At 35.7% G+C, this 25,659-nt stretch overlaps 1 protein-coding gene across 1 annotated transcript; it reads right to left on the bottom strand.

The window, feature by feature from the left end:
• Window positions 1-344: 344 nt before the first annotated feature.
• LOC124444584 (protein mono-ADP-ribosyltransferase PARP14-like) lies at window positions 345-18,849 on the bottom strand. Its single transcript, XM_046995195.1, has 13 exons — window positions 18,594-18,849; window positions 17,457-17,587; window positions 16,702-16,885; window positions 9,974-10,216; window positions 8,904-9,134; window positions 7,217-7,476; window positions 6,984-7,172; window positions 6,273-6,749; window positions 5,221-6,204; window positions 4,212-4,433; window positions 1,716-3,261; window positions 950-1,291; window positions 345-734 (listed from the first exon to the last, which is right to left on the bottom strand). Exons 1-13 carry the CDS (start codon window positions 18,757-18,759, stop codon window positions 592-594), a joined length of 5,118 nt encoding a protein of 1,705 aa, XP_046851151.1. The 5' UTR covers window positions 18,760-18,849; the 3' UTR covers window positions 345-591.
• Window positions 18,850-25,659: the final 6,810 nt, after the last annotated feature.

The raw sequence follows: 25,659 nt of genomic DNA, 5'->3' as shown, positions 1-25,659 counted from the left end.
GGACCTTTCAATTAAGTTTTCCCAATATAATCGCAATAACACCTACGTCTAGTTTCAAGAATAATACAATCTAAGATCAAGGACGAAGCTAGAGGGGAGGTGGGGATGAATATTCATACATTCAGCTCGACTTGACTGATTTGGTTTGTTAGCGATTATAATTTCAAAAAGAAATCAACAGTACAGAGCTGAATATATGAATATTCATCCCCCCCATATAACCTTATAGTTTAGTTTCGCCCCTTTCCAAGATACAATAAATATAACCATTAATGTTACCGCACGGGGCGATTCAAAAATTGTTTCCCTCCAAAAATAATCAAGTATTTAACTGACATAACGCATAGTTTTATGGAGTATTTTGTTTGTTTCATACTTTATAGTTGTGTAAATTTTTAACGCCATTTAACTCTCTGGTTTCAATTTCGAATGGTGCATTAGTTAAGAACATTGGCGATATTTTTTACTGAAAAGTGATCAAATATTCAGGATAATACTGACTATCATGAAACAGAACAAAAATTGTGGGAGCATTGACGTCATTGACGGTGGAATCATAAAACTCATTTACGCTTTTTGCAGGTGGAACAATCATACTGGAGCCACTGAGGTATATTCACCAACGGCTACTCTCGCGTAGTACATATATCTCATTCCAGATGCATTCGCCCTAGCATAACCAACTGACATGGCGGCATCCCTTGCGAAGTATACACCTTTCCCAAATGCAATTCCTGGGTATTTTAAAACAAAATTAGAATTTGGTTAATTAAATAAAGTTTGAACAAATTTCAATAATGATTTAGAGCTGATGGTGTTGACATTACATAACGAGCACAAACAGACTGCACATGCAGACAGAATAAATAGGTTGGAAACACATCTTGAATTTCAAAATGTGTCCTCATTATCGCTGCATAACACCAAGAAAGAAAGACGATGTACATACCATTTGCATTTCCAGCATAAGAGCGGTTCAGTCCTGATTTGTTGATGGTGTTAACCTTGTCAGCATGTGTACCATGAAACAAAAACTTTTCATTGCTTCCACTCTTCTCATCCAAGCTTTTCTTCTTAAGGAAATACTGCTTGAATAGTGTAGGATTTTGAACACGTTGAATTTCTATGATATTCTGCCGCATAGCCGTTTGTTGAAAATGACTCGATATTTTATCGTATTCGACTTTTTGCTTTGGATCATTTTGCGTCAACTTTACCAGATGAACTTCTACTTCCTTGTTATTAGCGTCAACTGGCTGCGGATCCCAATAATCAGGCAGTAGTATATCACCTGTGCAAAAATAGAATAAACAAATATCAGTGAAAACTGTAAACGTCTATAACACAATACGTTTTGTCGATTTTGTTGTCATCCAACTATGAAATGTCTTTGAGCAGTTTGTGACAAAAATATTTTATAGAAAGTGGATACTTCAGATTCTACGTAGCTAAAAAGACTAAATATAAAGCTGTAGCCCTAAGCATAGTTTTTTAAAGGGGAACTACGTCAAATCTAACCATAATTCCGAGACTTGTTTTAGCTTTGCTGTTTGTGTCTTGATTCACCTGGACTAACTTTTATGAAGTTTTAAGACTTTTTCTGAGGGCTAAAAAATGTACGCTAACTTCATTTCTATTATACACGAAGACCTCAGAAGAGGGGGGAATTTTTGGAATGATTGCTGCCTGGCAAAATTTTTCTCTATCAGTCATACCTCTTTCTGATTGGAGATTTTTCCTGGTCACCTTTAAAGTCTTATTGCCTTGCAAATTCTTTTCTTCCATCTTATCGAATACAATTTCGCACTTTTCACCATCTAACATAAACATAACAGAACTTTCTTTTTTGCTAAACGAATCTTCGATGATGGCGTTCGTCTTTTTATCGTAATCTTCCTCTTCGCCATCAGAATTTTGAAAGCACCATTGCACTGATTGAGACAATATCTCGGCATAGTTGGAGCGCAAAACTTCCTTTTCTTTTTCTTTTTCTTCATCGGTTATCTTATGGAAATATTTGTAGATATCGGCAACTACTTTTGCAATATCATCAGCATGTCCAACCAAGATAATGCGATTACAATTTTCTATCTTTGCATTGACATCTTTCATTTCACAAATAAAATCTATCTTCTCGAGCTGCTCTGGAGAAAGTTTATCGATTATGTCATGTTCAAGCTTTTCTTTCTTTTTCTGTTTCTCCATGTAGCCTTCGATTTCTTTCTTTGCATCCTTGATCCCATTTCTAGTAATGCCATAAATGATCAGGTAGATTTTCTTGATGATTTCCGGTTTTCTTTCTTCGACACTCAAAACTGGGTGCTCTGTGGAAGATTTCCAGAAATAATTCACAAATTTTTTAAGCATACCAGGTTCTTCTTCTTGTTCAATACTTTTTGCAACTGTTTTAAACGCTAAAAACAAATCTTCATCTTGCAATAAAATACGTACGTTTGCGAGTGTGTCTGAGTTTGAATCAAGAAAACGAATGACGGTGTACAAAATGGCTTTGGCAGATTTTTCGGGATCTTGTTTTAAATTGCCCGTCCCAAATGCAGGAAGAGAGACGCTTTCGAGACCTTGCGCATCAACCGCATTAAGGCATCCCTCGATGCTTTTTTCTATATCTTTGAAGTTTGGAGTGTTCGTAGTTATCATATGAGCGATAAATTTTGCCTCCAGACTACCTGCACACGTGAAGACGGTGTCACCAATCGATGGCTTTTGCGATCTAAGTTTGCTTTTACACTCTTGTTGTATTTGTTGTCCGCCAGCTTTCAAAATGGCCGTGCCCACACTACTCCCCATAAAAAGATCGGGATTGCTGAGATGCGCAATCACGTTCGTGGTCTCTTTTGTTATGTCCCCTTGAACGATTTCAATCGTTTTGTCATCTCCAACTTGAATGAAAAGATTACTGCCCACTTCCCCACCTGGCTTTCTACGAGATTTCCTTCGTGGTATGTCTGGTACTTTATGGACGGGGGGGTTGCCACCAGCATCAAACTCCACTTGCTTCTTCAATTCATCTTTGAAAGCTTGGATGGATTTCACATCTTGATTGTAGACAACAAAACTTACTTCTTTAATGTTGCATTTACTGACCGTTTTCTCAAACGCTTTAGTTTCTTCAAAGAAAATTTTAGCGGCGACTTCATGTGGAAAGCCCAAAATTCCTGTTCCAATGGCGGGAAAAGCGATAGATTTTTTGCCAAGAGTGTGAGTTCTTTGCAAGCAGTTCTTGATTATGTCTTTCAGTACTTGTAATGCAAAATATTTTTATTTCACGTCCATTTGTAAATATTTTAATTGTGTACATGTGTACATAAGAGGCATTTACCACCGAAATTTAGATACACAAAGTTTTGCAGCATGCAACAAGTATACAAAGCCCTTCACCCTCCTGAATATTCTTATACGGATAAAATTGCTAGTAGTGGTCGGACACTCTGAAAACTTTAATTTTTGTTTGCTATATATAAAATCATACAAGTACTTTAATGCAAATGCTATAATTTGATTGGTCACTTTATTTCATTAGATTGCGAGTAGTAGAACAACTTATAGCGAGTAGCGACCGTCTTGCGTTTTGCTCTTGTTCATTTTTCTGACGATAAACCTCGATTGCTTACTTCAGAAGGCAATTCTAGAGAAGACGTAAGTTTCCACAAAATACCACGACGACTGAGATATTTAAATGCAAAAAAAAACGAAAATTCATTCAAAATGACAAAAATGCATTTACCAATCAAGTCGTTCGATTTTTCAAAACGGTGTCAACAACAACAAATGCATAAAAGAACAAATTAACGGAAAACTATACTGGCTACCTTTTCTTCATAAACACTAGTATTATTCTACTAAAACAATTAGATTACTCGCTCTCGACTTCCATAATGCAATGGATGATTCGGGCTTTGCCTGTCAACTATCAACTCAGAAATCTTGAGCTCGTAATTTAATTGTTAATTAGCTATAAAACATTCATTCATGATGGAAAATTCAATTATATTCAACCGATTTAACAAGTAAAATTGACATTGAATTTACACTTCTCAAGCACATCAATTGTAATGCAAACGATTCGATGGATTTAAGTTTCTCAACAATAGTTTCTTAATTAATTTGCAGTATGTTATTAATTACTTTATTAAAATACTCTAATAATTAAATATATCAATGATACGCAAAATTTTACAAGACTGAATTACCTGTTCTCCTTGCCCACTGTTGTACTGAACACAAACGACGTGAAATACGAGGTCACAAAGAAGATTTCCGCCCAGAGTTTCAGCCACCTCTCCAACTTTTACACCACCTTTCTTATCACATTCAGCTTGGAGTTGTGGTCCAGCCTCGTTACTCAATGCTTTACCACACGGGTTTGAATCAAGTTTTAAAGTTTCGCTGGTTGTGTTGACAAGAACATCCGCCTACATGAAAATGCAGATGGACACATCAGATCGTAAGCCATTACGATTTGTTCAAAAAGAAATAATGAAGTTGAAGATGAAAGTTGTACAAAACAAGTCACACGGACATAGTTTTATAGTTAGAACCAAGCCCAGATCCCGTGATAGAGATTCTAACATCTAAACGTTGGTGTTAATAGAAAGTTTTGCATCCATACAATTTATCGGGCTCTATGAGTAAGCTTACAATTGGTCAACTAAGTGTTGCAAACATAAAGAAACGAGTATCTAATTGTTATACACGAAAGAAAGAAAAAACACTGAAAAAAAGGCGTAATCACATGTATGCATGCAGATATAGATCATCCAGGTCAGTCTAGCCCTGAAAAAGACTGTTGCATTAGTATTTACTGATGTTTGAACAAAGCGGTAGTCCTCTTCAGAGTCAAACTGAGAAGGACTGTTAATGTTGATGTTAACTGACGTTTCGACAACTTTAGGGGTAGTCATCTTGAGAGTCATGTGATGAGTAAACTTCAGGTTATTGCCGTATTTGTTGTGTGCTTCATACATCATAATACTGCAAACCCGTATATTATCCTAACTTGAAGATAACTAACGCTAAGGATGTCTAAACGTCAGTCAACATCATTAGTTTTTCTCAAGACTGCTCTAACCTGGATGATCTACATCTGCAAACATGTGTATGCATGGTAATAGGTTTAAATCATTCAATTCAAAGAGAGCCAGTTATGATAAATGCCAAAACCACAAACATCTTCTCTTTGAAATTCAAGCATTTCTTTACCTGAAAAGTGGACAAATCTCCAACAACAACAGAAATCTTTAAATTCTTTTTGGTGACAATACAATCAGTCGGAATTTTTCTGGCAGGTACCGGCTCGTCAGCCATAAAACTTTTATTATCAATTTTGTTTCTTTTTGTCTGCGTCCGCACGCACACTTTTTTACGCGAGCCGTTGAAGAAAGAGCTCTTTTTCTCGTTGTCAAAGAAGTTCACTTTATTGGCAAACTTTTCCCGAAATTTCTTCAAAAAGGCATTCGTGCTTTCTTCGTCGTTGTTGATGAAGCAAATCTCACTCAACGAGGTCTCCTCATTTTCCGAAAGAAATTCCTCAACTGCTTCTATCATGACTGTAGCACAAACGTCTTTCGGAATGCCGAAGATGCCACTGCCGAGAGCTGGAAAAGCAACAGATTTGTATGCACTAGCTTCTCCCAACACGTTTTTGCATGTCTCGTGCAAGATTCTCCGTTTCCTTTTTGCCTGGGCGCTGTCCCAGCGAGGAGCCACGGCGTGAACGAGCCTTTTACACGGCAAGTGACCTGGCTTACCTTTGAAACATTCACCATCGAATAGCTTTCCCCACGATTTTACATGCTCGTCACATTCGACCTGAATCTCATTTCCTCCGACGTCAAGAATGGATTTCGCGAGACCACCGACATGCTTCAAGCTTTCGTTGGCAGCATTCACGATAACCTCACAACGATAACTAGTAATGTCGTCTGTTATGACTTTCAAACACACATTTCCATCTTTAATTTTGTAAGAACAAAGCAGCTTTGACATTGGTCCTTCATTTGTGATTTTACGGGCCTCCGTATTTGCGCTATCATCTTCGTCATTAGAGACACGAATTAGGCATGCTCGTTTTGCTTCAATCCCTTGAATAAAGGTTTTTCCTTCATCGGACAAAAAGTATTCCTGCATCCGGGGCTTCTCAATGCAAATGTCCTCTTTTATGACTTTGGATATTAGGTTTTTCAACTCTTTTCAGCTCTCATAACGCCTTCTTTTGCACCCTGAACGTCTATCGTAGATCCCTCGTTGTTTACTGCAATGGTAACAGAGAATTTGCCACAATTTCTCTCAATTTCTTCAAACTTTTTGTCGTGAAACTTTGATAAATATTCCAAATAACCTTCCCCCAATTCAATACTTTGCTGCAAAATTGAATTATTTTGCATAAATTCCTCGATCGAGTCATGCACCTCTTCGACAACTTTCTTCTCGCCTACCAATGAAATCACGTATGGATTAGACTTGTCGAGATACAATTTCACAGCTGTCTCCGTCACCAAACTTTCGGAAAACTTCTTCCATTTGTTACTTTTTAGAACATCGACGCTGTCTTCCTCGACTTCAAACTGTTTTTCAAACATTATTTCATCCATGAAAGAAATCACATCTTCCACGCGACTGACATCATCACAAAGAATGTTGACTTGATTTTTCCTCGTTTGTCTAAGATATACCATCGCGTGCAATTTTTTATCTTTCAAGTCATCGTTGAAGACGTTAAGTCCATCAGACTTCAGGAAAAATATCGTGCAGTGCTTACATCGACTGTTTCTTCATTCATCCGGACGCATTGTGCAAGAATTTCTTTTTCGGCATTTGAAACATTTTCCGCATCTCCTTGTACGATAAGAATTTCTTTTGGTCGTCAATGGTTACACCGACATCGTGAGTATTGCTTAACTCTACATCGATTCCTTTAAGAAAAGAAATTTTGCCTTTTCCTTGGCAATTCCTTTCATTTCTACCTTGACTATTTTTAAATCCTTTTCCATTTTAGATGTTTCGTCCTGAAATTTCTCGCAAATTTTCTCAATTTCACTAGCACGTGCGACAAGTTTTACGAAAGACGCATCACGATCCAACCTAGCTGTGACGTTGTTGTCTTGGAGTTTCATGACGAGATTTTTTAGCTCGGTCTCGAACGCGACAAAAATCTGATCGAATATCTTTATGCGTTGCACGACATAGTCATTTAAGAATGACTCGACTCTTTTCGCAAGGTCCTCGGGCAACAGAAGATTTTCGCCGCCGCTTTCTTCCAATTTTTAAACAATTCTTTGCCAAATGCATCAGAAAATTCTTGCTTGTGGAACAAGATGACATGTTGAACTACGTCAATGCAAGACTCCACCTTTACAATGCTAGTTTCTTCTATTTTCTCAAAAAATTGATAATGCTGACGTAATGTCAACAAACAATCATCCAAGCGATGTGTCTTTGAAATCAAATTTTCTAGAACTAAGAAGAGAACGTTAGAGTTAAACACAAAAAAATACAAATAATGGACGAGAAAAAATGCACTCAATTTTGTGTAACTCAAAATAGACATTGAATTTAGAAGCCCATGTTTGATGGTCTCATTTAGAAATTAAATTAAATGGTTTGAACCCGGGAGTATCGTTATATGTTTGTAAATGATGATCGTCCAGGTTAATAAAATCCTGAGAAGGACTGTTTTTGTTGTTGTTGACTGACGTTTCGACAACCTTAGCGGTAATCATCTTCAGAGTCAAATGAGGAGAAAAAGGTCAGGTTAGCCGTATTTGTTATCTGGTTCTTACGTCATTGTATTGTGTGTACAGGAAATGTGTATTGTCATTGTGGATTAGTGTGAAGTGAAATATTTTATTTTTAGTTGTGATGTGTGATTTAGGTGTGATGTTTTTAGTTGTAATGTGTTGGTGTCAATTGTGTTTTGTCATTGTGAATTAATGTGAAGTGTAGTGTTTTTAGTTGATCGTTTGTTTGTATTGTGAATAAGTCGTTTGTAAGGTGCCAGTAATTGCTGTGATCTGTTCAGGGGGGTTTGTTCCAAGTTGGTATACCAACTTTCTAATGTAACGTAAGAACCAGATAACAAATACGGCTAACCTGACGTTTACTCCTCATTTGACTCTGAAGATGACTACCGCTAAGGTTCTCGAAACGTCAGTCAACAACAACAAAAACAGTCCTTCTCAGGATTTTATTAACCTGGACGATCATCATTTACAAACATATCATTTAGAAATTCTTACATAAAGTATCGTCCGCAATGACAAAGCATCGTTTTTAATGGGACTAATTTACTCATCAATTACCATTAAATTTTTTGTTCTCACAACTTTAAACCTGCAACACAGGAGAGCTATCAGCTATGAAAAAAATTACTTGTGCCAGTAATCACAGCGGATAGATTGCTGTGCAATTGGATTTTGCTAAGTTTTAGGGCTCATGCAAATTTTTTATCGCATTATCAAGTATATTTGACATTTTTGGCCACGCGGGTAAAAAACTCACAGTTTGCGCTGTATGTGAGGTAGAAGCACACATACAACAAATTAAAGAACCAATAGCGACGGATTCTTTTGTCATGTGACCAAACAGCAAAATCGGGCGTGGGAATATTTTTTTCGTACGGACCTCCCAACTGGTAAATAAAATTTTTATATATAATGTTTTCATATTAATCTGTATACACTCTCTTAAGCTCTCCAGCGTTCTTTCATTTCTGAAGCTTGTTACGCGAAGCTCATACGGAGGTGGCGCTAAATGAGAGGCGGTGCTCTTAAGTATTTATGGATACATTTGACAAGAATATATGCAAGTAATATGTAAGCACATTACAACAGACATAGAGATGAGAGCATTGTGTTTAATGGTCCAGTGATGACTCGGAAACTTACCATCTGGATCACAAAACGAAACAACAGCGATTCTTTTGTGTTTCTGATGTATTATGTCACCATAGATCTTCCCGCCACCGTTACTCTGCCTCTCAAAATACATTTCAATCGTGTCTTTTGTCGTGTTTGAGGAAAGGCCACTCACCAAAACGCTGTTACAAACAGGTGGAAAGGAAATTTTCAAAACTGCTCCGTCTAATGTCTTTTGAGTTTTCAGCACCGTGTCTTTGTCTGTGAAAGATAGAAAACTTCCTTTCAGTTTTCGCTGGAAATCGAATTCTGATTATGAATATTATTGTTCAACATAAGGCTTTATGAAAGGCATGAAAATAAACCAAAAAGTAGATTGCTGAAAGAACAGATTTTATTGTGACGTTTTGTCTTTACTCAAGATATTTTCAGACAGTAATGAATACCATTGCATGCTTATAGGATTATAGGATGTTATAAAAATTAATCATATATATTATAAAGTAATTGATTTGAGTGAGCCTGGTAGTATCGTTACATGTTTGTAGATTTAGATCGCCCAGATAGTTGATGTTGATGTTGACTGAATTTTCGACAACCTCAGCTGTCTTCATCTTCAGAGTCAAATGACGATTAAACGTTAGGTTTGGCGTATTTGTCTGGTTCATACGTCATCGTATTGTGTGTAGGTGTGTAAGTAACGGTTGACATAAATTACGATAATATAAGAAGTAAAATATACGCAGTAATGGATTTCGTTAAAGTCAATTACGAAAAGACAAAAGTCGACGAAGAAGAATAAGAATAATACTTCTACGCAATTTCCCTCTCCTCCCAAATCTCTCATCCCTCCCTGATATTCATACCAAATTTGGCAACGTACAACATATTTCATGTTTTGGAGTACCACCGTATGCATGTGCACTTACAAGCACTCGAGCAGCCATTGTCTCTACCCATAATTTCCTCACCCATAGTACCCTCATTCCTAACTCCAAAATGTGGGGAAAGTGGCCGCATATTTTATTTCACGCTTCTTCACGTTTATCCATTGACATAGTTGGGAATGTAAGCTAAAACGTCGAGTCAGCCTTTCTCACCTAAATCTTTGTCAAATACAACAATAGCTTTGCCAGTATTACCCATCCAAACGTCCATCACGGATGCTTCAGTAAATGCTTCCATAAAAAATGTCAATCCATCCTTGGTCGTTTTTGCATCGATGTTTTCCAGGAAAAGTTTTCTTCTGTCTTTTGGAAGATATAACTCTGGTATTTCAGCTTTAAGTTGTAATAAGTACCCAGAAATTTCCACTTTGTTTTGAAGTAAAACTCTTTCTGCAACTGAAAAAATAAACTTAGCTACGTAATAAGTCTGGAATACTAAAAAACTCAATCAAACATTTGGGACTGATTAAAAGCGAGCTGTTCCAAAGCTGAACACAGTTGATTAAATAAAATATCAGTGCGTTGAGGTTTTTAATTGCATAGGCTATCAAACATGTCTATTGTGAAATGAATTGCTTCGTGTAATTAGGAAAAGGATGACTAGTAAAAGGATGACTACTACTAGACTAAATCTTTCATCAACTGATTTTAACCACCCAAAATTGTATAATTGCATGCACAAAAATTACAAAATAACTGACGCTAAGGTGGTATAATTAATAACCTAATGAGTTGAACTCTTTACAAATTCGGCATAAAGTTAAAAAGTACTTCTTAAAAATCAGAAACAATTTTTGGCAGGTTGATTTTATAAAATCAAATTCATTCGCTGAACTATGAACTTTGAAACAAATCCGAAAATGTTTCAATTAAGCGTTTGCAAGAGCACTTTATATAATAAACACAATGAAACGCAATTTGTCAGCGCAAAGCACATCTGAGCTCAACCAATCACATCAATCTAAACAATCAATCGGTTAAAAAGAATTTGCAAATCAATCATGAATACATTTTAGAGGAAAAATTAAAATGTTTGTCTTTTTTCGTATTATTGTTATTTGATAAAAGAAATAAAAGATATTTTTCGTGTTTGCACTGGCTTATGCAAACCTCGGAGACGTTTGTGAGAACTCTCGAGGATGTGCAACCCTCGACCTTCGGTTTCGGCCTTGCACTGATCTGCTCTCAAGTTCTCCCAAAGGTCTCCTCGGTTTGCATAAGCATTGAGCTCTATAATAACTGGAGCGGCAATCTCAAGCGCGGCCTTAGATATCTGATGACGCCAAAAAATGGCGGATTTCGTCCTTTGCCGAAATTGACCACTTTTCCGAAAATTTACCACTCCCTCCTGAAGAAAGAGTGAGGAAAATGTATGTGTGTATTTGGGACTTGGCGAGCAATTTAATGAAAATCAATGTAAAAACCTTAAATTCATAACAGCGAGTCAACTGTGAATGTCAGTTATCTGCTCCTACAAGGATGCATTTATAACTATCGACGAAAGACCTATGTGTCGGCTACACATGTATGAATGCAGATGTGCGTCGTTTTCTTACCAGCGTCAAACTTGTTTGATCGATTAAACTCTTTAGTCTATACATAAAAGTATATCATAGTTCATCTCCACGGTTCACGAGAGAGAAGTTAGCTTATTTATTATCATTGCTATTTTGCTTCTGTTCATGCAATGGGTGATGGCTTTTTTCGCCACAATTGTAGGATTTTTACTTGTTTCTTTAAAAAAGTAAATATTAAATCTCTGGATATTTACGGATTTTCTGTAATTGAGTTTCATATTAAATTTAAAAAAGACTCAAGTCTGCATAGGTTTGGTAAATGAAAACAAACAATATTGTATAGAAATTACTTTAAGTAACCTTTTTGTGATGTACTGAAGTGCAACTGCATCAAATACTTGTAAAGTTGTAGCACATGTATTGATATATGAATTGGGCAAAATGCAAATAATCATCAAAACACTTATGCTTCCAATGGTGTTTAAAATTCAATTGTGGTTTTAATACTTCTACCCTTCTTTTTCACTTTGTTTTGTTTTTCCTATATTTGCATTATAAGTGCACAATTTGAATGATTAACACAGGTTTCACCTCAAGAAAACATGAGTATATTTGGCGTTCAAGTCAGTCTTAAAAAATACGATCTTCAATATGTATTTTATGGCTTTTCAAGTGCATGTATTATTGCTTTTCAATCGTTGACGGACTAACAAAACAAACAACTACCTCACCTGTGAAAAGCGATATGTTCCTTTTTGTGGAAACTACGACATCCAACAATTGAACGATTGAAGTGTTGGCATTATAAATGAAATGCCAAAAAAGATATCGTCACAGAATATGAAACTAACGATATCCATATTTTGTGATATCGTGTTTGTTTTTGAAAAATTCTTTATAATTTACTATAGACACCAGGGGGAGGTCGAGAACATTATTTTTCTGCAAAGCGATCATCTCAGCGGAAATACGTCCGTTGGCCGCCATGCTTTGGCGACCTCGCCCCAGTACAGTTAGCAGCTCCAGTTATTATAGAACTTAATGTGCATAAGCCAGAGCCCTCTGAATTATTTGTAAGAGTTAGGACAAACGGTCTGGGGCGAGCGCGGAGCCGCCATTTTGGTTCCGACTTGCAAAGTGAAACTATAATAATAATATTAGAAACTGGGTTTATATGCAAAAGGGAAAGCAATTTGGGCTTATTCCATGGTAATATCTAATATATCAGGAATAATAGCAAGCTCTTAGCGTTATCAGTGTTATCAAATATTTGGACAAGACTTTTGTTCCTCCCATAGTAATCATGTAATTTTGGTCTTTGTGTTCAATATTTTTGACAATTTAATGGTAGTGAGTTGTGCATCCCCTCCAATTTGATCCAAGCATGACAGTTTTTATTCTGACAGATCACACAATTTTCTTGCTCAGGAAAAATGACAAACTTTTTTAGTTGTTGAAAAATGCAATGATTTGTCCAAGATGAATTTGGCCTTATTTGGTTTTATTTCTTTGTACGAAGAAGTTGATTTTGTGTTTTTCGTGTGATAGTGTGATTATAATTAAAGTTTAATTCTAGTGTAGTTGTTATATGATTCTGCTAAACATTTTGGTGAAACATTCCTTTAAAATGAATATACTATTTCTCTTACATGAAACATTTCTGTTGTTGAACAACGGTCTCTTTGCTATAAATGTTACTGCTTGTGGAGTCTTTGATATAGCATTGTTTTCATTTTCTTTTTCTCCCATCATTTGCTTTACACAGACAAAATAAGAATGGCGCGTTTCTTATTTGAAAAATGTTCTGGATTTTTATGCATTTATATCAAGAAAATTGCTTTTTAAGAACTATTTTTGAGAAGATCTTTCACTTTTCTTTATGACACTGAGCTATATGTATATTTGCAGTATGAGTATTTTCATGGCATGAACAATGCTTCTAAAGGCGGATCTCCACTAGACAATATTATGACATTGTCTTAAAGATTCCCTGCGCCACATGCGCAGTACGAAATAAACATCGTCAACTAAATTGTCAAGCGCTCGACGAAAAGTAGAAACGGTTTCAACTTGACAATCGTCGTAAATTTAACCAATGAAATTTCATCTTGTGAAACTAATTACCATTTCCCTGAAGTCATAATGGCTGCCATCAGTGGAGAAACGAATTCCAACTGAACGGTACAAATCCTGTTTAAAATATACCGTCAGAGATTCAAATACTTGCATCTCCGAGGAATATCTCAATGGTGCAACATTTTGTTGATCACTATGTGATACAAGAAGTTGGAGAGCTCGATAAGGAAATGTTTTTGCAAGCTCTCCGAGACTAAGTTGCTTGTGGATACAAGCAATATAAACTACAAAAATAGGACCATGAAACTTAATGCATGGAAATCTTTGTCTCGAATGTTTCAGTGAGAAGGTAAGTGTTCTAAATTAATGGAGGACTTCAAGAAACTTGAGAATTTCAATTATCTGTTGTTTAGTTATTATGCTGTAACATGTTAAACATGCTAAAGAAGACAGGAAAACTTATCGACGTTTCTGCGTAAGGGTGTTCGTCTGACCATTTTGTTTGACTGTGCTCCTTGACTATATATGTTATTTCGTATTTTATGTCAACACTGACAAAATTTGTTTCTTGCCCTTTTTTCAGTTCCATACCTTCAGAAAATTTTTAAGAACCTTAAAGATTCTCTGAAAAAATGCCTTGATAAGGCAGCTACTTCGACACTTCCAACATGCAAATAATTTGAGGTTATGAGATTTCTTTATGAGAAAACAAGCAATCTGGAAACCTACAGCAACGTGGAACTTGAAACGTGGAACGTCTGACTCTGCTTAGTCTGTAATTGAAAATTAGTTTCTTCTCAGACAGGTTTGAAAAAATATAGGGCTTCATTATGTGGTGTTTTAGGCCAAATGCATCATCCCCTACAAATGCATGAAGCAGTACTTTTGTTAAATGGCTAATCTTGCCATCTTGGCATGTTGAGAAGCTTGTTTTCAATAGCATAGCCAACATTGCTTTTGGCATATACGCTGCCATCACTTTGCCTCCCACTATCACCAATATCAACCAGTTTGTGCATCACGAACTCCCAGCAAAACAATGCTATGAGTCTTTTTTTAATTAAAAAAACTTGATGCCTGTCCAGCAGGAGCAAACATCTGCACATGCTTTCCATCAATTGCTCCCAGCATATTAGGGAAATTCCATCAATCTTCAAAATCTTTTGATACTTTTTCCCAATCACTTTTAGTGCAAGGTGTTTTCATGAACCCTATTTCTTTAGTTTGTTCCAAAGTGCGTTTCACGTTTCGTATAGAATTCGACCAACAGTCGTTGAACTCATTCTATAATGGGCAGCGATAGTTGTATGAGCATCCCCAGTAGCCAAATATCGCAGAGTGACTAAAAGTCTTTGGTCTGCGCTTATTGGTTCTCGCATTTTCGTCTCTTTCTTTCTTATCATCGAGGCAATATACTCCAACAAGGTCTCAAAAGTGTCAGGTAACATCTTGAAATATCTGAAAAACATTTCATGATCGTATAATCGCTAGTCTTTAACCAGCATATTATACTCTCCTTTCTCATTTCTTTCCTCGTACAGTTTACGCATCCAAAATCTTGGTCGTTTTCGCTTTGTTTTCATGGATCTTACTCTACATGCATGCAGTAAAATCAAATGCCTTCGAAGAAGTAAATAATGCATTAAGTTTGATTCACATCCGCCATTTTCTCAATTTTAAATTGCAATTTGCAATCGTCTTTGACGATTTTGTTGACGATTTTTATTTGGTACTGCGCATGTGGCGCAGCGAATTTTTAAGATCGTCAAAAAAATCGTCTAGTGGAGATCCGCCTTAAAAAACACATTTTCTCCTTGGCAAATTGCTCAATTTTTACGAAACTTTATAGGCTTGCGTATTTAACATGGAATCACAATATTTAGGTGGTTTGAACGTTCGGGTATGCAAAAACTCAGAAAAAGCAACAAAAATCGCGCGGACTTTTCGTAATTTTTGACTTTGCTTCAAAATTTCTCAGCAATGCCATGACTTTTGGCCGATTTTTTTTGACAGTCTATAATTTTGACTAATATTCTTCAAAGTCGATAGTATTTTGAAAAACTAACGCAAAGTTCAATTTTGAGATTTTACAAATATAAAAATGCTATTTTTTGAATTTTTTTTTACAAAAGGACTGGCGCGACCTGCAAAAATGAAAAAAAGGCTTCATTCACGAAGGCCAACTCTTCGCAAAAGGTTATTTTTTACAGCTGAAATTTTACTACAGTGAGTTCGCTGTAACTTACAACTTGTAACGAGGAAAAGCCAACTGATAATTACACTGTATGCTAAAAAGACAATACAATAAGAAAATATGACGAGAAAATATTCAAGCAAAAATTTTTCTTTCATCGGAAGGTAAATTTTCAAACGGTGTCAGACAGTGTTTGTTCTTTTTTGTCATTTCAGTAGATTTAAAGATCTGTTTTTCCGAAGAAAAAAGAAACTTGAATATCCAGTTTGATAAAAAGTGTTAAGTATAACTTGCATTTTTACTTTTTACAGAGCGAAAATTTTTGTCATTTTCATCGATTTTGATAGTGCTTCAAATACTAAATGGTTGTCGTCTCGATATCAATAATTTAATATCCTTAAAAACTGTAGTTTAAGAGCAAATTGACTGTGTATGACAAAAATATATAGTAGCTATAAGATGTTTTCATTCTATATGTAAATTTTTTCGAATGAAAATTCATACCAACAATTCCTTTAAATTTATTTGAAAAACGTAATAATACTTTTGCACTGAGGATGACGTAGAATTGAAATAAATATAGCTAAACGATTTTCTTCGTGAAGATAAAACTGACTAGTAAAATGAGATCAACTGAGGTCAAATTAAAGTCCATGATCCGAAAAAATACAAATTGTTTATGAACACGCAAGAAACACGAGTGATGACGAATGATGACGACAAATATTTTTTTGGCTTCAGTTATCATTCGAGTTATTTAAATATTGAGTTCACTGGTCTACAGCAGTGTTTGCATTAGCCTGTGCAAAACACATCTGATCTCAACCAATCAGTCAAAGAGAATTGGCAAATCGATCATGAATATATTTTAAAGGAAAAATTAAAAGGTTTGTTTTGAATTTGTCTGTTTCTTTTATGGTTATTTTATAAAAGAAATAAAAGATGTTTCTCGTGTTTGCACTGGCTTATGCAAACCTCGAAAACGTTTGTGAGAACTCTCGAGTAGGTGCAACCTCCGACCCCAAAGTTCTCCTCGGTTTGCATAAGCACTTGCAAAGACAGTAAACATCTTTTATTTCTTAATTTACAAATACCTTCGGCGTTCTTAAACGTAATAAAAGCAGCATCCTCTTTACGCCTGTCAAATTTTTCAATTTCTCCTCCTCCTGATCGCTCTTTGCTTTCAAAGAAATATTTCAACGTGTCATCTGTTATAACAGAGCAGAGCCCACCAACGAAAATGGTTCGTACTTCACCAAGCTGAGCTTTATCAACACTCTGCAAGAAAAAGATTGACTTTACGCATGAAAATTTTTGAAAAAGGCAAACGGCAAATTAAGATGAAATTTAGCATAAATCATAAAAAATAACATTAAAATAAGATTGCCTAACAGTGAATTAGACAACTGCACATTGCACAATCACAAATACAACACTTTATAAACAGTCCCAATGCAATGAGACCGCACGCATTGAAAAGTTTTTCAACAGGTTTCTTTCCTTCCAGAGTGAAGGCAAAATTTCAGAAGTGGCGAAACGCAAATAACGGCGAAGTTCAGGGCACGTGTAAAGCAAAAATTGCGATTTTTTATTAAGAGAAGCATCAATACTTGTCTATGACTCACATAAAGCAGCCTGGTTGATGCAGTTTACTTTTGCAGTCTGTGAAAAAAGCACGTAACTATAGAAAATATGCGCGCGCATGTCACAAAAGGCAATAAGAGACCAAATGCAGTTAGGACTTTCTCGATTATGCCGGTAAAACTGGTATTTAATGTCACGAGAAATTTTCCTATAAAGTCTTATCTGAACTGTATATTTTACCCATATGTGATGCCTACACTTTTACCTTGTTTTCTGCGTTGAAATTTGCCGCTGAGAATCGTTCTCGTTTCTTGGGGACTGGTCGTGCTCGATTTGCAGATACTTCTATTTTGCATCCGTTAATTTCATGCTGTCTTTGAAGGACATTTTGCAGATCTGAAAGAATATAACTTAAAAATATAGGCATAGGCCTTGTCAAAGACTTTACCACTTTTCGCTATATTCAACTATGCAGGAGCCAGTGGCGGATCCAGATTACGTCAAACTAAATTACTGCAGCACATTTTGGCGTATATTTACATTTCTAAACACCCTAGAGGCTAATCCATAGGTGAAATTATATTCTTTAGAAATTAAAAACCAACAGTGTTTTTTTTTCATGTAATTTGAATCCTTACTGGATCCGCCACTGGCCGGAGCCTCACAAGATTGATAATTGTATGTGCGTGTGGGGGTGGGAGAGCAATATTTATGTTTGTGGGGGGGAGCAATCTTCATGTGTGTGTCCGGGGAGCAATATTCATGTGTGTGTTGGTGGGGGGGGGAGGGATATTCATACATTGGTGATTGGGTTCAATGACATGGGAGACGTTTTCATTGTTTTGTATTTAACCAGACCACTTCAATTATTGCTTATTACCTTTTTCTGTGTAATTTTTTAAAAGTGGACCTCATGAATAAGTTGAGGGTGTATGAGTGACCAGTGCACACACCCTGAGCACAGGCCGGTGAAATATTGTTAAACACAATATCGAATCAATCGAGTGCTCAATAAAAGTAAAATCAAATCGAAGTAACACTAAAATAATACTGCAGAGCTATTTTGCTGCGCAATGATTCACGAATTACGTATGAGCGTTCGTCATGATTTGTCTAGATGACAGTGTCGCGATTGTCTGCCCACATACACCATACATGATGCAATGAATTTATATGTGATTAAAAAGATTTTAAATAGTTATATTTTTCCTTAAAAATTAGCTGGTCATCGCAAATCAAATTTTGTCTACGGAACTTAGAAGTGAAATTAAAGTGAAAGTAGCTACTTTAACGAATTAAAGGTAACCCGTTTGAAAATGAAACTTCCCATTTTTCGTTCATTAAGGTGATCAGTCTTCGTACATACTGATCGCTACGCAAAGCAATCAGCCACATTTCCTACCTTCGTTGTGGTCGAAGACAATAACAGCCTTGTTGCCATTAATTAATATGCAAGATTCATCATTCACGTCGCCGCCACCAGACTTCGTTGATTGAAAATATATTAGCAAATCGTCAAGGGTCGTTCCGTCGGGCAAATTTGAAACGTATAATGTAAACTGCGACATGTCAGTACATTATGTTTAGGTAAACCATCGACAAAATGTACAAATTTAGTTCGACAATTTTGCACAGATCGAAAGTTGACAACTCAGCAGGTTGTCTCATTTGGTAATGCCATACAATCCTTTTCCAAAAAACTTTTACCAGGAAACGCCACAGTACTGACGTAGCTAATCGTATGAGTAAGTTTGATTTCCCCGTAAGCAGCACAGCATCATATAAAAATTCCATTTTCCCGGAAGTACTACTCTGGCTGAATCATATGTTCCCCAAAAGCACTATGAAAATACAGTAGACGTGGCTCACAAGAGCCTATACTAGGGCGCGCCAAGATGGACAATATTACCATAATCGAAAATATTTATAACGAAACACATTATCGTATGTCGAAAATAATATACTGGCAACTTTTTCAATATTTGTAAAACGAAACGCAAAAATATAAAAGAAAACAAAAATTCGTTTACCATAATTTATATATACACAACGAAATTTATTTTTCAAGTTATGAAAATTATTTTTATAAAACGAAACTCATTTATATAAAACGAAATTGACATTCATAAAACGACATTTTCTTCGAACAAACGACATTTTTTACCGCGCCCTGCCACTGACATCAAAGAAAAAACGGCGTTTTGACTTTTATCCTCCTCCATAATTTACACTTGGGTTGAACAGTGGAGACGTGTGGTGCATTGAAGTATTTAATAGCTGCTGTAGTCGCTGCTCCTCCGACTGTTGTGGTTGTGGATGAACGACCATTTGCAGAAGGGCACAGAGTGCGTATCGTACTTTCAATATTGCTAGCGTTAGCATCGTTATCTCCTTCAAAAGTTCTTTCACAATTGTTGGAGCAATCACTTTCAGAGAGATGAGTGATTGCTGCAACAAGGTTTGTCAAGTTATGTAAGTTCCTTCGCGAATACATCCTCAAAATTTTGTAGTGGATGGCTCTTTGCAGGCTACAAAATAATGGCCGCAAAAAAGCGTTAAAAAATGTCGTTTGTTCGAAGAAAATGTCGTTTTATGAATGTCAATTTCGTTTTATATAAATGAGTTTCGTTTTATAAAAATAACTTTCATAACATGAAAAATAAATTTCGTTGTGTATATATAAATTATGGTAAACGAATTTTTGTTTTCTTTTATATTTTTGCGTTTCGTTTTACAAATATTGAAAAAGTTGCCAGTATATTATTTTCAACATACGATAATGTGTTTCGTTGTAAATATTTTCGATTTTGGTAATATTGTCCATCTTGGCGCGCCATACTATACGTTGGAAAATAAAGGAAAACAAGTATATATATTTTTTGGGGGTTCTTGCCAAAGTAGTTTGTAACAAATAGTGCGATTCATCTCCTACTGGCTAGACGGTGAATCCGAAACTTTAAAATTTGGATTTACCGAAGCAAAGATGGAATTGTATACAGGTCTTGTAGACGACCATTTTAGAAATTTTTAAAGACTATATCTGTTTTTGAATAGCATTATTGTAAAATAAATTTTAAATGATGAGCCTAAATATTTAAAACATTCAAGTATTGTTCACTTCATTTTTGAAAAACTTAGCCCTTTGAAAATGGAGGCTCTGAAATTCAAAATTTCTCAGCGGAGAATGCCTCAGACCCCTCAGGTACGGAGCGCCTCCGAAGTTTTATGACTGATGTTTGAAAAATCCTAGATCCGCCCCTGGTCCGAGGCATTCTCTCCTCAGAAATTTTGAATTTCAGAGCCTTGGAAATGCCATTTTCAGCGTTTTAGAGCAATACAAAATGTATTTTGTGGGCATCATTTTTGCGTAAAAACAACACATTTTGCTTACGTTCTTTTCAAAAAAAGAAACGAATTGAAGTGAACAATACTTGAATGTTTTGCCAAATATTTAGGCTCATTATCATGCGAAATATATGGCTCATTAGCATGTCTAGGAACATTAAATTTATTTTACAATAATGCTATTCCAAAAAAGATATTGTCTTTAAAATTTTCTACCAAGTTGTCTGGCATATATCCCCCGTAGAGACCCCCATTCAAACCTCTATGTAATGAGTTAAGTTAGAAATTTGGTACTACAAGGGACAGTTCATAGATGTAGAAAAGCTCAGACTTTAAACCATGCAAGTTTATTGTAACCCTTTACCCATCTCCACATACAGTGGCAGCTAATTCACTTTTTAAGAAAAAACTCAAAATTTTTTTCTGCCAAAGATTAGGCAAAAATTATTAGAGTGAAAATTTGCAATTAAAGACAGCTTAATACCATTAATGTTTATTAGGCATTTCACTAGACTATCATCTTCTGTAAGTATATGCAAGGTGTGCTATATAGCAATCACTAGTAGCATGGTATTTGCCAATACAAACAGAATGTTTGCTGTTTTGCCAAATTTCAAGGTTTATCTGCATACATAGGAAGACATTTTTACTTTATAGAAAATGCTTTTCATACATCAATAGCCGTTTAGAATTTATGGCAAACAATCTAGTATTAACACACCTTGACATCTCTACATGAGGTGCTCAGTTAGAAAAGGGGACACTATGTGACATGGGCCAACATTTCATGTATGTGAAATGCTCAGATTTAATATCATTCCAGTCAAATTGTTAAAATAAAAAGCTTCATGGATCTGACTCAAAATCACAGGTTATAGTAAACAGCTTCTCGTGTAATCAATGTTAGTTTTCTCAAATCTTAAACAATGTATAATATAACTGTCCAATGATTGAATGATCAATGATCATAAACTGAAAAGCCCCAAACATTTGTTTGTGTTAAAGTAAATAATAGTATGGCGCCTTAAATTAAATGAAGATATGATCTTCGCACTTTGCTGGACAATTTAAGCAATCGTCTCAGACCTCTGCAGAGGTCATGGGTTCGAATCCCGTTGAGTCACCTGATTTTTTCAGGTCCTGAGACGATTGCTTAAATTGTCCAGCAAAGTGCGAAGATCATATCTTCATTTAATTTCTAACACCGCACTGCATAAAACATTCATAGTATGGCACTTTATGGCTACAGATTTTTTGTCCATTGAAATATATTTGCAGGAATGTAGGATTTCGCCGCTATATAACGGCCACGATTCCCCAAGCACTAAAGAAATCATAGCTAAAAGTCCTTCGGCAACAACAATATTAGAAGCATCAATCTGCTTACCATACGCAATATTGACATAAATCGCATTACATACTCGCATAAATTGACTATGATATTTTATATTCATGCATACACTTTAGTTGTCCTTTACTTACGATTTTGGATGTAAATTTCTGCGGAGAAAACTCAGAACAATGTTTGCAAAAATTGCTTGCTTTTGAACATCAATCACTGAAATGTCGTTCGCGAGATCGTCTTTGCCAAGCATTTACAATTCATCCATAAATTTTTCACCCTCCTGCAAAAATTCACAGTTTGGGCAGCAGCATTCATGTCAATATATGAATTTGTAAGTGATTTCCATAAATTCCATCTGATCGTAGTTTAGATTCTACCATGCTTTAGAAAATTACTATGGAACGATCAAACATTCAATTCAGACAGTAAGCATGACTATATTAGTTCAGTTGGCTATTAGTCAAAATCGGTCAAACCAATCACAGTAAGACAAAAATTTAAACAAACCAATTACACGATAGCAATTGGACTCCCTTATAGGTCCGGCCACCCCACTTATCAGTCGACATTATTCCAGATCGTCCACTGATCTGGCTGTTGACCAATGGAATGGCTTGAATAAACATTCTTGAACTCCGTTTTCGGTCGAACCAGTCGAGCCATCCCGCTTATCAGTCAGCCAGTTAATATAGTTCTAGATATGTTTTTATCTACTGATCTGTTTACTAAGGTGGTATTTGTATAAGTTTTCATGTATAAAACAGAATTTTGACGATGAAATCCAAACGATTACAGAACGAAAATTTAATGATAAAAAAAATTGTAATCATTAAATTTGATAAATAATTTTTGAACTATAAACATATGTCGCGTGACTGATTTGACATAACCTAGATCTGCCCCTGGGTTAGAGCGGCGGACTAGTATCCGAAGGTGCGAGTTCAAATCTCGTCCAAGTCACATGTTTTTCATGTGCATAAAAAACCGTGTTAGGATTTATATTATGTATAATCTCTTATGATGGCTTTGGAATAAGATTTTGTCTTTAACTTAAGACGTTTTCAGACTAATTGAGATAAATTATATACATGAGGTTTTAAATACAAGCATATATTGCAGGGTGTTAAATTACACATGTGAGGAGAGTAGAAAGTTTAGATGACGGAATGAAATGAGAAGGGCAGTATATTAAATAAGGTGAAAGGGTACTGAGTTGCCTTGGGTGTTAAGAGAGGTTTTAAGTTTGGATATGAGAAGGTTTTCAGGGATCATAAGGTCATAATTGTCGGAGGAGGAAGAGAGAATTGAGAAGTCATTAAAATCTGCAGAGTTAGATGTGTTTCTTATATGGGAAAGGATTGCAGATGTTTGTTAAGATATTCTCTCATATTCTTCCTGTAATTAGTAAATAATTAAGTCAAGTGTAACTAACTAAATGATTATTTTAAGAGATACTTATGTGCAATAATCACAATATTTTTTATAGTTCCTAATAGCTTTCCGTTGATTGTAAATTAACCATATTTAGTAAAGAAACAAATACATCCATACGTATTATCTTGTATTGATAGAAGTATTTTAACCATTGTAAGATAGATCGTAGATGGTGTGTAAATGACGATTGGTTTGACCCACATACGATGCGGAGCAGCATCGACATTTAAATGAGTATGCAACACCAGATCTCAGGAATTGGGGAACCCTATCTTTAAAAGGAAAGAAAGAGAAGAGACGCTTGGAAGAACGAAAAACAAAGCGAACTTTGATATGAGGAAAGGCAGCATTACAGAGTCGAGTGATTTGAATGCGAATCTGAAGACAGTGTAGGCTAGGGAAAGGGAGACAGAAGTACATGATTTTCCTAGGAGCAGCGTGAATAGGATCTTTGGGTTCAAATATATTGTTGAGGAAGCGGTGAACATAATTGTCAAATATGTAAGTGGGAAAGTTGTTTAAGGTGAACAGTTTTCTAACAACTTCTAGTTCAGTATGAAAGTGTTCAGAGCTGGAACAGAGGTTGAAAATTCTGTGAAGTAAAGAGGAGATTAAAAAGCGTTTGTATTGAATGGGAATGAAACTATGGAAATTGATGAAGAGACCAGTGAAAGTGGGCTTAAGATAAACAGAGGTGGAAAACTTGCCGTTTGAGCGAGTTATTTTTTCGTCAAGAAAGGGGAGTGTTCCGTCTTTTTCAAGTTCAGATGTAAAGGAAATGTTAGGACGTTGGTAGTTGAGATAGGTTAGGAAGAGATCGAGGTATGTGATCCAATGATCGGAAGAGTAGAAAGCAATCATAACGTTGGTAAAGAAGGGGTTTGAAAGTGGAGGACAGTTGTGAAGCCATGAAATCTTGTTGAAGGACATAAAGATGTTGGCAAACAGAGGGCCTAGGGGGCTGCCCATAGCCAGACCATCAATATGTTTTTTAAACTTGACCATTAAAGTTGAAATAACAGTTTTGACGGAGTGAGAGAGAAGTTAAGTGAATTGTGAACGGTCAAGGCCTTAAAACGACATGTTATGGGAGAAGAGTCAATAACATGTCCTTTCAAGGCCTTGAACGTTCACAACTCACTCAACTTCATATTGAAAACTAGTTAAATCAATGACACCATTGACATTTTAGGGTGGAGGCTGGTTGAATGTGATTTGAATGGACGAGCTGCAGTTTAAAACCATTGCCAAGAGCACACAATGAACGCAAACAGGTAATGGGCTCGTAATGACAAATTTCGTTCAGTGAAAAAGATTTGCAGTATGTTCTTTATGGGGAAAATCTAAATCGAAAATATGCGAAGATATTAAGCAAACTGAAAAAGCGTGAATATTATAGACATCGACCGAAAGAGAAAATTTTCAGTTCTTGAACTGAATTGTGATGATCTGAATCAATGGTTCGAATAGCCTTTGGTCTTAAACTCGCAGAACTAAAGAAAAAGTAGCTGACTCTGCATTGTTCAAAATCATATACATTTCAATAACTACATATCGTGTTTTGTTGAATAACGATGTGTTCAATATAAATCAGGGGAACAATCGAATTGACCTGACTCAAACTTTTGACCTCCGGTGTAAGTTTTTTTCCAACTTTTTTGTCCATATATCTTATTATTTTGAAGAAAAAAGTTTGCTCAATAATAATGAGAATGTACTATTGATGTTCCTTGAGACGTTCACCAATGTTGGCATATCATCATTAAATAACAATCGTCACAATAACAATCGTCAAAATAACAATTGTCACGCAAAAAATCAGAAAAATTCACCGAACCAAAAAAAAAGATACGGTCAATTCCTTAAAAACTAGACGATAAAATTGTAAAGAAAATGAAACATGGTTGCCATAACAACGCAAACAGTTATCCTATTCAAGCATCTTCAGACTTTACTAGCATTCTTGAATATTCTGCATAGTTCATATTTCCAAATTTTGAGTGTGTTTGATCAAAATAAATATTTTAGTGAAGGCTACATGAAACACCTGAATCTTTGTGAATTGTAGCATAATCTCAAATTATCTAAAAATCTCGAGAAATTATTCCTTTCTGCCATATTTTGTCTTTAGATTATGCAATGTTTCAGTTTTATTCACCCACGGTTTCACCCTAAGATTTTTCAGGTGCTTTGCGGGTAGACTGTGAATTTTTGTTAACATGAATTTTTGAACTTAGCATTAATTTTTAAACTTAGCATGAATTTTTGAGCTTAGTATGAATTTTTGCAATAAAGCAGTTTTGTCCGCTTCGGGGCTTTATATTTATTGACGAATTTTTTTGGT

Source organism: Xenia sp. Carnegie-2017, unplaced genomic scaffold (genome assembly GCF_021976095.1).
Source record: "Xenia sp. Carnegie-2017 unplaced genomic scaffold, XeniaSp_v1 HiC_scaffold_21, whole genome shotgun sequence".
NCBI classification, from domain to species: Eukaryota; Metazoa; Cnidaria; class Anthozoa; order Malacalcyonacea; family Xeniidae; genus Xenia; species Xenia sp. Carnegie-2017.
Note: the sequence above shows the minus strand (reverse complement) of the source record. Positions and strands in the feature narration are given on the sequence as shown.

What these genes read in the sequence shown, in the direction of transcription:
- LOC124444584 (XM_046995195.1), bottom strand. Translation starts at nt 18,759, where the DNA reads ATGTCGCAGTTTACATTATACGTTTCAAATTTGCCCGACGGAACGACC. An exon ending in TGTCTTCGACCACAACGAAG is followed by an intron (nt 17,588 to 18,593) that starts GTAGGAAATGTG and finishes ATATTCTTTCAG; the next exon opens with ATCTGCAAAATGTCCTTCAA. An exon ending in AGGATTTAAAAATAGTCAAG is followed by an intron (nt 6,750 to 6,983) that starts GTAGAAATGAAA and finishes TTTTTCCTGAAG; the next exon opens with TCTGATGGACTTAACGTCTT.